Source organism: Triplophysa dalaica, chromosome 9 (assembly GCF_015846415.1).
Source record: "Triplophysa dalaica isolate WHDGS20190420 chromosome 9, ASM1584641v1, whole genome shotgun sequence".
Taxonomy (NCBI): Eukaryota; Metazoa; Chordata; class Actinopteri; order Cypriniformes; family Nemacheilidae; genus Triplophysa; species Triplophysa dalaica.
The window spans coordinates 16,500,702-16,515,151 of NC_079550.1; the positions used below are offsets into that span (position 1 = coordinate 16,500,702).

Consider the following 14,450-nt stretch of genomic DNA (forward strand, 5'->3'; position numbering starts at 1 on the left):
GGAGCAGTGAATAGGTTTAGTACACAGAAAAATGGCTGTGTACTATATTTGGCGTTAAATGCGTTTTGGAAAAGAGTTCTTCAAATATAGCATTTATTTTTCGTATTTATAATGGACCTATTGTAAATGTTTAGTAAATATAAAAAAATATAAAAACATGGCCAGTTATACGATGTTTTTTAAGACAGATTAAAGTCTCATTCAAATCCTCTTTCTACCTCTAAGATACGCAGTTATAGCCACAATACAAATCAATTTTTTTAATATATCTTCCACAAAAGAAAAATGCATACGTAGCATAAGCCTACAGGAACATTGTTTAATACATGTGTGAATTTGCAAGTAATATCGGTGTAGTAAATAGCCTCAAATTGTTCTACAATATTTAATGCACCTTCATGTTAGATTAAACCATATGGTATGGTACAAAATAAACAAAAACACTAAACAAAGGTATTTATTGGACAAAATTAATTAACAAAAAGACAAACCACAGCAGGGGTTATATAACATATATATAAAAAACAAAATGCATATAAAAACAAAAAGCTTATATGATAAAATGAATGTAGTATTTGATATTAATATTTGTACTTTTGATAATATTTTTAGTTTTTTATGCATATAGAGGCTTTGCAACTTACGTTGCATTATCTATAGATTTGTTTCTAAGTATGTGAAATCCCCTGTGATTGAACCCAGGTCCTTGGCGTTGTTAACAACCTACTCCTACCACTGAGCTGCAGGAAAGCTTTTGAAATCACTCAGTCAGGTTATTTTTCATTGCAGCATCTTTATGAAAACATTTGCATTAAGAATGAAGATGTCAACTGTACAAAGTTGGACATCACCTTTGGCCACAACTGTACACATCTAAATATTGTTCAAATTGTTGAGTCTCATTATTAAAAATATATAAGTTATGTGTGTTTAAATACAGCATTTAATTACCGATTAAAGGCTTTTTCTAATCCTCTGTTCTATACCTAACATTGTAATATATGGATAAACAAGTAATTACATACTTTTTTAACATTTCAAAAAATGTTGTGGCAAGCTTCTTTAGCTAAAGTTATCATTGATTTAATAAACTACACACAATGGTCTCATTATGCTCTTCTATGCATTTATTCTAATAAAAGACATGAAAAAGCTCACAGTAATTTAATAATAACTGCAATGTCTCAGTTCATTACATCAGCACTACAAAATGTAAACATATCAGACGAGTATAGCTTGCTGTTTGTTTATACTAAGATTTCTCATTAAATCATTTAACATAGGAAGAATCTTTCAAAGAGAAGGCACATAAATACTGTTCCCACAGTAGAACATTCGCAACACAAAATTCCCAGGACAGTGTTCAATTCTCATGACACTGTACACATGAAATAATGTGTACTTAAATGTATTGTTGGTCATTTGGGATAAAAATACATTTCTAAATGGAATGAGCCGAGCCATAATTTACAGTTTTCTTTTATTTAGACAACCCAAATAAAAGGCACATAAAACATTGCGCAATGTGATTACATAATCATTTTGACATACATTAAAAAAAATGTAGGAATGTTTTACCTTTCTGCTAACCAAAAAAAGTCTAGTCTTCATATATACAAAATTACCAATGTTAATGTTTCTAATACAAAAAGTCTTATAAAAGGTAATTTTACTTGTATTCTTCCTTGCATGTGTCTATCATAACTACCACGTTCTCTGAGCTAAATGGTTTTGTACAGAGATATACATTCATTGGCTTTCACATGGGTTTGCCAATTCAACAAAACACAATGTGAAACAAAGGACTGGACTCATTTTTAACTCTCCAATCCGAAACCTTTTTCGCTTTGAACCCCTTTTAAACAAATGTGTTCTTTAAAAGATACTGATGCATAACTTCATGAGCAATACTTTATAGGATTAAGAAAAATAACAAATCCATAATTCCTGAAACAGGAAAACTTGATATTTCGTATGCAAAATAGATTCTAAATCTCCACACACATTTGGTAAACAGTTAAACTGCAGTTTTGCGCCCAGGCAGGTTCCATAGCCGAGCACTGCAAGCCGAACAGAGAAGACAGATGCGTTTCACTGTGGCATTTTCACACATGCAGTTCAGGCACGGAAGTGACGCCATCGCGGGAGGACAGACATTTATCACGAGCACAATTAAAACCTCTTTGTTTTTTGTAGTGTCTTCAGTCAACTCAATCACATTCCTTGAATTCCAGTTCTGGAAACTGAACTGCCTCTACAAAACAAGGCAACATTAGAAAAAAAGAAAAAGCCAATGTAATGCCAACCCACAAACATTTCGCTAACAGGCCAAAACTGTCAAAGTAAGTTGAGAAACATTTGGGAGGGGGGTGCCTGTTAATACAAACTAAACTTCATGCACAGACAGTGGTAGCTATGACATCATCACATTCAGCTGGTTTTACTTTTTTTTTTGAGCGGGCATTATAGGACAGCATCTTTTGCATCAGTTTTCCCACATAATAAATAAACGGGTGAGACAGCTGTCTGGCTGGGTCAACAGAAGGACAAAGAAAGATAGATTGCTTATATATCCAACAGGGAGAACGAAAAAACAAATAAAGTGAATTTAGAAATATATGCTGTGGTCTCCAAAAACAAAGGGATAGTTCAACCAAACATGAAAACTCACCCTCACGTTATTTCAAACTCGTATGACTTACACCGCGTCCACACCAGAGGTGATGCACAACATCAAAAAACTCAACGTTTCTAATATAGAATCCATTGTAGCCTGCCATATTACAGTCTCAGCACAAAAACTCAAAATAACATAAAAAAGATATGTTTTCTACACGTCTGGTGTGGACACGTTCTTTAAATTGAAGTGGTTGTCTTTCCTCATGCCATTACATTGCGAGAGGTTTTTTTTAGCTTAAAAGGGCACAAATGCACCATGACAGCAGTTCACACAACTTGAGCACTACATTCAGTCATTTGAATTTATACAATATAGAATATGATCTAAATATTATTACTAAATTAATTGGAGTTGTTAAATGTTGTCATCAGATGAGTCTAATTTAGGAAGAAATCACTTATACTGGCTGTGTTGAATGTATAAACTCGAAAACAGAATTAAAATCTCAAGCACCAATGAGAGCAAGGCCAGCCAACATGGACTTAAATTATGGTCTGTGCCTAGAGTTAAACAATAAAGTGCACAAGAAGTACAAACTTCTTTTATGTGACTAAAAAGAAAAATTACACAATTTAAATTTTTGGGTGAACTATTCATTTAACATGACTTACATCTAAATAAACATTATAGTCCAAGCACTCAAATTCTTTTCTTTAATTGCTCGTTGTCAAACTATTTTTTAAAAGGTTTACTCTGAATGATGACCGCCAACATGACAAACCCTGAAAATTTGAGGCAGTTTTGGTTTTCACTGTGACCGGGGCACACAAACTTTTCGCTCTGGGATGGAGGACCGTGTCGACAGCTAGGCACCCTGACCCCTGAGGTGCTTCTCAGTTCTCGCCAATAAAGGGAAAGAAACATTTAGTGTGTTTACGACGTAGAAAATAAGGTTGGGAAGAATGTTCTATCCACTACAAGAGCAGCGTAAGTTAGGACACCCCCAGCAAAGTTCCTGAGCAAAAGGTCCTTAGGAAACAGCCCTCATTCCTCAGCGAGTAAGAGCAGAGAAAGTTAGAAAACTAAATGCTCTCAAGATAATATTATTAAGGACAAAAATTGACTTCTCAGTGACCAAGCCACTGGGTGACCAGGCATCTATTAAGAGGTTTAACCAGCAATACTTAAAATGTTTGATCCAAAATAATACTGCCATTAAAATATCGCCAAATAGATAGATGTTCAGTGCAAGATTTTTATGTTACTGTAATCTCCAACCCCACTAAGCAGAATATCCCAGATATCAAAAGAACCGCAACGTAATAATTCTACAATCAGGAATGACCAAAGATTACCTATAAAGAATAGTTATAATGATAGAAATAAAAACAAGGCTACAGATTAAAAGGCTCACAAAGTAAAAGCCTTTGTGCATTTTAAAACTTTAGTTTTCCTCATTCGTAGAGTATTGTCTCAAAACAAATAAAACCGTCTCATCTTCCATGAACGGAAGCCACTGTCCCTTTTGTTGTACACGATTCGTTAAAATGCATAAAACTATGAAATACTGATAAGCAAGCTAATGTAACAAAAATAAAATCCTCACATTTAAAATATGCCAAAGTCCTCAAACCGTTAATACTAACAGGTGACTGGCAAGGATTTTCTGGCACTAGAAAAGTGAAAAATCACCAAACATACAGCACGGCAGTCTTCCACTCCATGCATTACCCATTCATTTCTGTCCTCACTAACTCAACCTGGATCTGCTTATTCTTTAGGAAGGACGTGCAAAGTACCAACTAACTTCCACAAGATTTCCGTATTCCTTATCGCTGCAGACAAATACATTGCCAATTCCTCAAGGTTATTTTCCCTCACGGTTGGAGAGGAAGACTATAACAGGAGACATGAGGTTTAAGAGGAGAGGTGGGGAGTTTTTGGGCCAGGGGTCAGTTCTACCAAGGCGGAGAGGAAGGCAGGACCTGTGAGAGGAAAGGCATGCTATCCATCGATCTCATGGCGATGTTGAGGGGACCTGTGATGTTCATTGACATGGGCGAGGTGATGGCGACGGGATGGGCGATGTTCATGGGCGCGTTGGTTGGGATGTTGATGGAGGCTATGTTGACCGGACCGCTTATGCTGACCGGGTGATGGAGGCTGACAGGGGAGGTGATGTTGACAGTGTTGGTGGTGATGTTCATCTGGGCAGCAATGGTGATGGGGTTGCTGACGATGCCACGGTTCATGGCCGTAGTGTTGGATGCGCTAGAAGCAGTGACTGGTGTGACGGAGTTGCACATGTTGTTAGAGTCTGGGGACAAAAAGTAGATACATTTAAGTTTCGAATCTCCAAGATCTGTTCTCACAAATAACCAGTTTATTTGTTTTTGAAAGAGATGGAGGCGGATCGTCATACCTTTGTTACAGGGCGAGGTGAAGCTGGCCTGCCCGTGAGTCTTGAGGTGACTTGTGATGTAGGCGGCGCTCAGCATTTTCCCGCAGATGTTGCAGGTGACCTTGCCCTCGTGTCTTATCATGTGCGAGCGCAGACGGTCTTTGGTGGCGAAGGCTGACGTGCAGGCCTGTGGAAACAAATCAAAAGCACGTTTAAAAACAGAAACAATCATCCACTACACGAGTCAAAAACTAGAAACAAAAATGCTGAATGAACTGTAGCCTTACCGTAACTTGGCATTTAAAGGGTCGTTCTGTGGAGTGAACGTGCTTGACGTGACAGCTAAGATGATCTGGCCTGACGGAGGGAAAACAGTATAAATAGCTTCACTGTTCACTGAAGACGAACTGAAGCTGACGTTTTTTGTGATTATATTCCATCAACTGGCACAGCCAAATAGAATTGTATATATTTTCTAGTTGTCTCCTAAAACTTATGAGTCCTATCTCATTTCTACTTGAGAGGATTTAATCACTTCGAAGTAAAAAATACTGAAGGACTTTGCAAATCGTTCTCCCATCATGCAATAAAAAAAAAAACATTCTTGACCTTGACATTGACAAGCACATAAACAAACTAGCTAAACTTGAACTGTGAACTGTTCAACTTACCGAGAGAAGCCTTTCCCACAAACAGTGCAGATGTACGGCTTGTGCACGCCTCCGTCGTGCGACCGGACATGATATGTCATGCGGTCTTTCCTCTTGAAGCGTTGATGGCAGATGGGGCACTCGAAAGGCTTTTCGTCCGAATGAGAGAGTTTGTGTCGGTTGAGGTGGTAGACGTCGCGGAAGGCCTTACCGCACATCTCGCAGCCGTGGTTCTTCTTCACAGGCTTGGGGGGCTTCTTGGGCACGGCAGGCTGATGCGGCAGAGCCGACATAACACCCGTGGCAGTGGACGCAGAGGTCGTTGCCGTGGTGAGGATGCCCGCCACAGTGGAGACGTAAGAGGGGTTGGCGTTGTTGTCGCGTGGCACAGTGGAGATTAGAGGCACCATGGTGGGCGCTGTCGTTGTCTTCTTGGGCCGTGAAACCATCTTGATGCCGGTGTGACAGGACTCATGCCGCCGTAGGTGGTAGCTGTCCCGGAAGGCCTTGTTGCAGTAGCTGCATATGAAGGGCGTTTTTGACTTGGGCTCCTTCTTTATGACCACCTGCCCGCCTCCACCACTTCCACCACCTCCTCCTCCCGTACCGCCGGCCATGCTGTCCTTGAGGAGGTCGGAAGGAATGACCGGGGGCTTCTGGTCGAGAGGGATGGGAAGAATAGGCTTTTGATCCTGCGGCTCATGGCCAGAGTTGAGCAGGGGCAGCAGGCTGTTCTGGGTGACCTGATGCTGGTGGTGGAGGGCTTCATTGGCCTGCTAAAAAAGAGAGGAAAAAACATTTGTTTTTATTTAAAGGAGGCATGAATTAAAATCACAATTTTGACCCAATCTTTTGTTACATAAGAGGGAATCTTATTCACGCGAACATCATGTAAGTGTCAGAATTGAAAACGCCCTTGTAACTGAGATAACACCTGTTATTGACACCATCCATGACGACATTGATAGGTTGGACACCGCCTCCACATAAAAATATCAACGAGTACTATTTTAGCCCCGCCCACTGGTTCGTGCATGACAGAACTGAAGTCCCCACAAGTGGCGCGTAACGAGATCGAGCGGCATGCAATAAACAAACATGTCGTTAACGATAGCTAAATATTGTGCCATCCCTGGTTGTGTAAGAATACAGTCACTGCTTAACCTTCCTTCGGATTCCAACATTAGTAATGCGGGGTTAAAGTTTATTTTTAAAGACCATCCAGCTCATGTGGGAAAAACATAAAGCATTTTTTCGTTTTATTTCACAGAGTATTCCTTCGTGAACAAGGCAGAGATCGACACTGGAATTGTGGAATTACTAAAATTTAAAAGCAGTGCCGTGTCGTCAATATTGGATCCGATAGGAATGGTGCAGCGATCTTATGCGAGTAAAAACATTTTGTACTTTGCGTCACACAAGCTTTGTTAGAGATCGCTTGAGTACTATCGCACGAGATTAGTATTACCTCGGGACCTCTACTCATTTGTATTAATTGCAGAGGTTGTCTGTGATCTTAAGCCTGTGCGAATAGGGATATCTGCGATTTGGTGGGCTCATAAATAGTTTTTCAAGGTTTTATCCAACGTTTGCGAATAATGGAGGCTGTTTTGAAGTTTTTTGGTATTATTTTGGGTACTGTGGGATATCCATAAGTTATTGGGAGTCTCCCATTTGTTTATTTATCATGGAAACTCGTAATCACAGTGATCTTTTGTCCTATTCGGGACCAGGGGTCTCAAATGCTGACAGGTACGGTCACATTTCATTAAACGCAATACAAGTATAGGCTATACAAACTATACGCAAAGCCTTGCCATCACATCCGGGAAATAAGTCAGTAAATTTGAGTAAAATCATCCTGTGTGAATGCGGCACATTAAATACTGGTCATTTATAAATCACAGGAGGTCTCCAGATAATACTAAAGCTGTGCCAAAACTGTGAATGGTGCGAATGTGCCTAACATTATGTATCTAACCAAAGCCTGAAGGCTCAAACTACAAAAACTGCTATCCAATCAAAGCTGTGAGCTTTTACTTATAAAGTATTCAATGCGACACGCCCAAAACCCGGCGTTTACAGAGCTGGCACTTAAAATCTGGGTAGAAAATTCAATTCTTGAATTTTATGTTTTTGGATGTAAAAAAGGTGCAATCGTCATAAGTAGACCTCATATAACAATATAAAACAATAAACAAGCCCAGTTCATCAGACCTTCACATTACTTGGTCATATATTTTGTTTTATTTAGCATTGTGTTGCGTTTAAACCAAGGGAATACATATACAAAAAAAACATACAGCTTGAATGCCCTGTAAATCAGGGCTGTCACGATAAACCACAATAAACATCACGTGATTTATGCACAGCTTTTGAGTGATGTCCGGGAAAATGCTGCTGCATCTGAAAGCCAGAGGGCGCTCTCGTGCAGAAACTCGAAATACTCACTGCAGAAGAAGACCATAACACATTCTAGAATCTAGGAAATGCCTTTGGACATCTTTTTATCACTGTTACTCAAGCCTCATCAGGTACTTTCATGATGAGAAAATGTTATGCATTAAAAAAAAAAATTACACATTGCATATCGCAGCCATCTTGAATTCAATAGGATTTAGTGGTATTGCGTAAAATTTTCGTGCAGCCCTACTGTAAATCCGATGTAAGAAAGCCCAATTTTTGGCTTCCACTGTAGCACACAAGATGTTCTCTGGAGCATTCTCAAATTATGCAGGAATAACACGGATCATCAGATTTTGCACAAACATCCGGAGTACAGGGATGTCATTAAACCATAGGCCTCAACTTCACCCTCAAAATATTATACTGATAATACAAATGGCAAAATGTTAACTAGAAAAAGTATTTTCACAAACCAAAGTTATTTCATACATTAAACCGAACATTCCAGAGTAAATCATTCCAAAGACATATTTCAAAGTGTTGTTGTGTAAGACTGCTCATTTGAAAATGTTATAGGAACTGGATGCCTGAGCTGTGAGAAATGGCTCTCTGTGATATTATGGACCAGTGTTGCTACTGGACAGAATGAGGTAGACACGACCTCAGCTGAGAGATGGTGTTGAATGTTTGTGAAAAATAGAAACTGACTCATTTCCAGGGCATCCGTGCAACTTGGAAAACAAGAAAAGCCCTGACGGGGCCCTAGCAGGGACGAGTTAGCTGTTCGGCAAAGTGCATAATGATGAGTGGATATTGAAGAGAGCGAGCGAGAAAGCTACAAAACTAAAGAGTTGGATTTCATTTCAAGTTGGAATTTGTTTTTGCTATATTACCTCAAAGTAACCAACACTTTAAAATAACTAAAAAAGAAAGAAAGATAAAAGAGCAATTGTGTTTTTTTTAAGAAAATTATTGACAATCCTAGAAACTTTGTGTAAAAATAGATTACACGAGATCAAGATGTCATTACAGCAGTGTATCATATTAAATATGCCTGTGCCTTTTGAAAAAGATACTGGCACTTTCCTCTAGCCTACAAACGTAAATACGCTGCACGTAAAACGATATGAGCTTGTAATAAAAGCAGATCTTCATGTGACTAGCCTAACAGAACTTAAGATGCCAATGCCCGGGACAACCTGAACTTACACATGTTATATACAACAAAAACATGGTCAATACAATAGGTTCATCTCACATAAAAACAAATATGTCATTGTTTACTTAACCTCATCCATTTCCATACTCAGAAACTTTAAAATCATCGAGATATATGTAGATATCAGGTAGTGGTCGACCGATTATCGAACTGGCCGATTATCAACATCGATATTAAGCATTTTTTTATATTTAGATTTTTTCGACATAGGTCAATTTAAAAGCCGATTTGCAGATAAAGTAATTTCATCTTTAAATGCGCTATTTGGCTCTGATGCAGCCAAGGATTTAATGAGAGCCGTCGGAACACAGCACTCATCTGTCTCAGTGATCACACATCGGTTGACGGAATAGCCATTTGCACAATATTTTAAGTCAAATACAAACCATTTTAAAGCATCATGTATGATGGTAGGATAATCGACATTGGGATATAGTCAAGACATCGGCGATATATGATAACATCGTCACAATCTCCCAACCCTCGTGCCAAGTAGACATGAAATTGTGTTTTAGGGAGGGAAACAAAAACATGGGGTAAAACTAAAGCAGAGTATCATTATAAATGAAAGAAAGGAATGTAAATAGCTAACGGTCACATTTTATCTACATGACTGCTATGAATGCCTGCTTCAGCCAAAACAAAGGAATTAGTGTCTCATAATAACACAATACTTGATATACAATACGGCAGTCCAAAACTCTAATAATGTTTGTTACTGTACGTTTACTATTAAAAAATGAAAAAAAAAAGAGTGCCGCATTGGGATTGGTGGGTGTTGCAAATCCAAGTGCAGGGCCTGAAATAAGAGCAGCAGAAAGATAACACGATTATTAGCCTCCCAGTTTTGCAGCTGGTCACATTATCCCATTGGTCACGGCATCCAGTTGGTGAGCTGGGCATTCACCAAAACAAGAATTGTGCACCTACAGTAACGAGAGAACTGCGGGGTGAACCAGTCTCAAACAAAGCTGAAGAACCGCTATACCATATTAAAATATACATTCTGGACCCATACACTCAAAATGTTTCTGAGCAACAGCTATGAGTTTGGTTTAGACCTGTGCGGTTTTCAATGGCAATTAAACTGAACACAGCTGGTTTATGCAAATTATCCAAGGTTGATCCGAGCACATATTTGATGGGTCAACATTTTTGTTGATATTATAATTTCAGGACGAATGTGAGATTGCCAAGAAGCCAAATAAAGATTCAAAGCATAGTGGTAGACCAGGATTTTTCATTATGCCTTGATGACTTCACATAAATTCACAATTAAAGCCGAGGTCACTCCAACCAATATGGACACAGAAACTAACAGAAAGAACACTGTAGTTGATTTCAGATGCAGATTTGCACCAGACAAGCGTGACTACAAACAATACAAAACCTAAGGCAAACCCAAGCATTCGATTTTTTTATCGATACCAATTTTAACAAACAACTATCATCCAATTCCGATATTGGTCCATTGCATAGTACTTGACAATACGAGCTAGTTTTTCTGCATTACATACATTTGACTGAACGTGAATTGGATCAATTTAACATTTAAAAAGAGGTACAACCAGAGTCTGCTCACCCTATAAAAGAACTAGGGCGCAGCTTTGGGCCTCGCCGCCCCTAGGGGGCCCCCAAGAGCATGTGAAATTACAGTTTTTTATTTATTTATTCAAGACACACATCCATTTTCTCACACCGGGCTGTACCTACATTTTTTCTGTATGTGTGTTCAAATTTGTGAAATTAATGAGTAAACTTAACATTGAAAGCAAATAAAAGGAGGCGGGAATTACTGGTTAAAAAGCCGAGCAGTGACCAGTCAAATCAAAGAAGACACAGCTATTGTCTCATCTTCAGATGTAGTTCAGGAAGATGCTTCAGAATCAGTTTTAAAGTGCTGTGCAACACACAATATACTGTAAGTGACTAAATATTCAATATTTCACAAGTGTTTAAAGATAGAAATGTTGAATATCCGACAGTATTCACTGATGCAAACGACAAAATGCTGATTTAGATGAAAAATATGTCATTTATAATTATATTTCAATTCAGCGTTTTATTTGGGATAAGGTTAAGAATATTTGTGTCATTGTGTGCATAATGTTTATTAATTTAATGGTAAAAGGTTAAATATTAAAGTAAATACACTAAATAAAAAAGATTCAAAATTCGTCACACACTGTGTGACTTTAAAAGGTCGTCTTTAAATAAATAAATAATCTTTAAATAAAGGACTGAACATTAACTTCCTTGCACATAGCCCTGGTGCTAAAGAGATTTTAGGTTTTGTAGCACAGGCTAAATAGTTGTACAAATAGCACAACTATAAAAAGTCTGTTAACATCATTAAAAAACAGAAACGCAGATCATCACATTAATACACTGGTTAACATCAAAGGACATTCATGTTATATACAAATATAACATTAGGAAACTGCAGTAAAATTCCTAGATAATATAGTGTTCCTTACTATACTAACCTTAATATAGTTAATATATTAAAGTATACTAGTTTATCAATTTACAACAAGAATACCACAGTTTGTTATATCAAATACTATAGAATACTACAGTATTTTTTCATTCAAGCGTTTGTGTTTTATTTTGACGGGTTGTCGCAAAAGGCGCTTGAGTTTCAGTGTGTATAGTTCATTGACGATAGTTTTTCTCAAACAGTGAAAACAGTTAAATGCAATAAACTCTACACACCTCTTGTTTTACACAACAGACAAGATCATGATCCACGCAATATCGTCGAAAAAAGTGGATTGGGGATGTCTTCAAGATCGTTAGCGATTTATGATTGTCAGATCGCCCACCCCTAACTCATGTAACCTGTCAAGAAAACAACAGCAGGCCGAACTCCTTTTCTCCATATAGAAGCCAGTGAATCAGCTTCTTGTTTGCTGCAGACGGATTAGGAGATGCCTGTTGGGAGCTGGACAATGCTTTGCTCATGAATAACCTAACCTCAGACGCCTGCAGAACAATGAGGAGTGACGCGCTAGACCGTCGTCTCATTAGATGCCTCATCACATGGGTGGAATCAAGAACAAATAAAGCACCTTTTTACACCGGCTTTAACAGGTCTATAATCCAAATCTGGGTCTATAAACCAAAGCCACTGATCTCTCTGGTACAAAGTTGATCAAAGTTTATGCAGGTGTTAAGCTTTTCTTATGGGTTTATAAGACATTTGGGAATAAGATATAAGCGAAAAATAAAACATGGCGCTGTTTATCTCCTAAATGGTCAGTGAACCCTGTTTGTTACCGAGAATATTCGGAGCAAAAAGTGAGTTTAAACTCAACCATGTAAACTATTCAAATAAGGATTGGGACCACTGCATGCAAGGCTTTGTGTTATTGTTTTCCAAACAAGAAAAGTGTGGTAAACAAATTTAAACTGATGTTAAAACCCTATGCAACAACACATTTGCATTTACACTTATGAACACACAACCCGTTCTGTTTTTACAGATCGTTCCCAATAATGTTTCTTGATATTGTCAGCTACTCTCTCTCTATTTTAAAAGGAACTGCAAACATATTTGGAGCAACGCCTAGAGCCCTTAAGATGTTTTCTCTCCCAAGGGGACTGACAATAAAGAGAAAAAACTTCGTCACTACCTTGTAGTCACAGAAATCAGAGCTTTTAAAACATTACAAAGTAAAAAAGGGGAATTCCTGTTGTGAGTTTCGTCCCAAACCATTGCATTCTCGTTTCACAATAAGCAAACCAAAACTACCATGCATCATGTCACGAATAATATCAGAGATATCACCAGCCTGAACATAGACTCACTATGCAACCTACTTCAATTTTTTGTAGCTGGAGGGAGAAAAATAATCCCAGATTTAAGAGGTGTCTCAAACTAGCTCACGTTAGTGTTATTATTAGTGCTTTACAAGAGCATTCAGCCCTTCCATCCCAACCTCGACTCATTTTTAGCATCATGTAAACGTTCAACTTTGATCATTATGGCACAACGGTGTGCTACCCAGGAAGGCTTCTTACTAGGCTTTGAGAAACATCCATTATCCCCACATTCCCTCCAATAAAACTAGCCAAGAGACCTGCGTTAATAACATCCATTTCAACACAGATAAAGAAAGCAAAAACACTGCATACACTTACTATAAACTATGCTCGCAATTGCGTCTTAACACTTTCTTGTTTTCCACGCAGACGCTACGTCTGGCCAAAACAACCTAATTGTACCACAACAAAATCAATGAGTAGCTAAGACCGAGCTACATGACGCTCGGCAAAAGTGTTCAATTTTAGCCAAACAAGCGCATAAAATAAAAAAGCGTAAAAAAAGAGCGAGCAGTGGAAGGGTGTGAAAAAGAGGGAAAGAAATCCCTCGTACGTCTCCCTCACAGTTCACAGCTGGACGTCTGAGCTGCAGCGTTAGCGGCTAATGCGAACTAGCTTAGCTACCATTGTTTTTACTTCCTTAAAAATCCACTATCAAAACTCTGATCGCCGCGACCCGCGCAAGGTTTAAAAGTCCGACCGACTCGCTGTTTTTCCCGCGCGTTCGCGATTTATTTCAAGCGCTGGGCTTACCTGAAATAAAAATGAACTCCAGCTCGTCTCCATTGCAACACTTAAAAAAATCTGCAGGAAACCTACAAGAAATCTACAACAAAGCAGCTAAACATGGCAGCTGCTACAACTTCCTGTAACCCCGAGGGCCAAACCATTTCATCTGATACACCGCTGCTGCTGCTGAGATTCCGCCTGCGCTCTTCATCAGAGCACATCACACAGACAAGCACATTTTACTTCTTGTTTATTTTAATTTAGACACACTATATACATTACACAAAAGTGAAACGGATACCCTGATTTATTAATAATTGGATAAATATTAGAGTAAACAAATAGCTGTATATTCAATGGTAAAATTTCTGAAAGCTGGTTATGTGACATACCCAGGTAAGTTTAAGGGTTGGTTTGCAGGTAACCCCACGCATTTGATGAGCGTCAAGTGGCCATGGAAACACATAATTAGCATAATATATAATAATCTTAGAGCAATATCACAATTACATTTCCAATCTCACCCATCGCTATTTTTATAATCTTTAATATTTAACCTTTTAAAATGAAATAATCTTGGAATAAAATAATGTACGGTGT

At 38.4% G+C, this 14,450-nt stretch overlaps 1 protein-coding gene across 2 annotated transcripts; it reads right to left on the reverse strand.

Annotated features, from left to right (window-relative positions):
• Nucleotides 1-1,461: 1,461 nt before the first annotated feature.
• vezf1b (vascular endothelial zinc finger 1b) lies at nucleotides 1,462-14,096 on the reverse strand. 2 transcript variants are annotated; one of them, XM_056757449.1, is made up of 5 exons: nucleotides 13,875-14,087; nucleotides 5,693-6,447; nucleotides 5,309-5,378; nucleotides 5,043-5,208; nucleotides 1,462-4,937 (listed from the first exon to the last, which is right to left on the reverse strand). In XM_056757449.1, the coding sequence occupies exons 1-5, from the start codon at nucleotides 13,905-13,907 to the stop codon at nucleotides 4,579-4,581; spliced, it is 1,383 nt and encodes a 460-aa protein (XP_056613427.1). In that variant the 5' UTR covers nucleotides 13,908-14,087; the 3' UTR covers nucleotides 1,462-4,578. The 2 variants fall into 2 exon arrangements, with proteins under 2 accessions (XP_056613427.1, XP_056613426.1); XM_056757448.1 differs by having other exon boundaries at nucleotides 1,462-5,208; nucleotides 13,875-14,096.
• Between the last annotated feature and the right edge of the window lie 354 nt (nucleotides 14,097-14,450).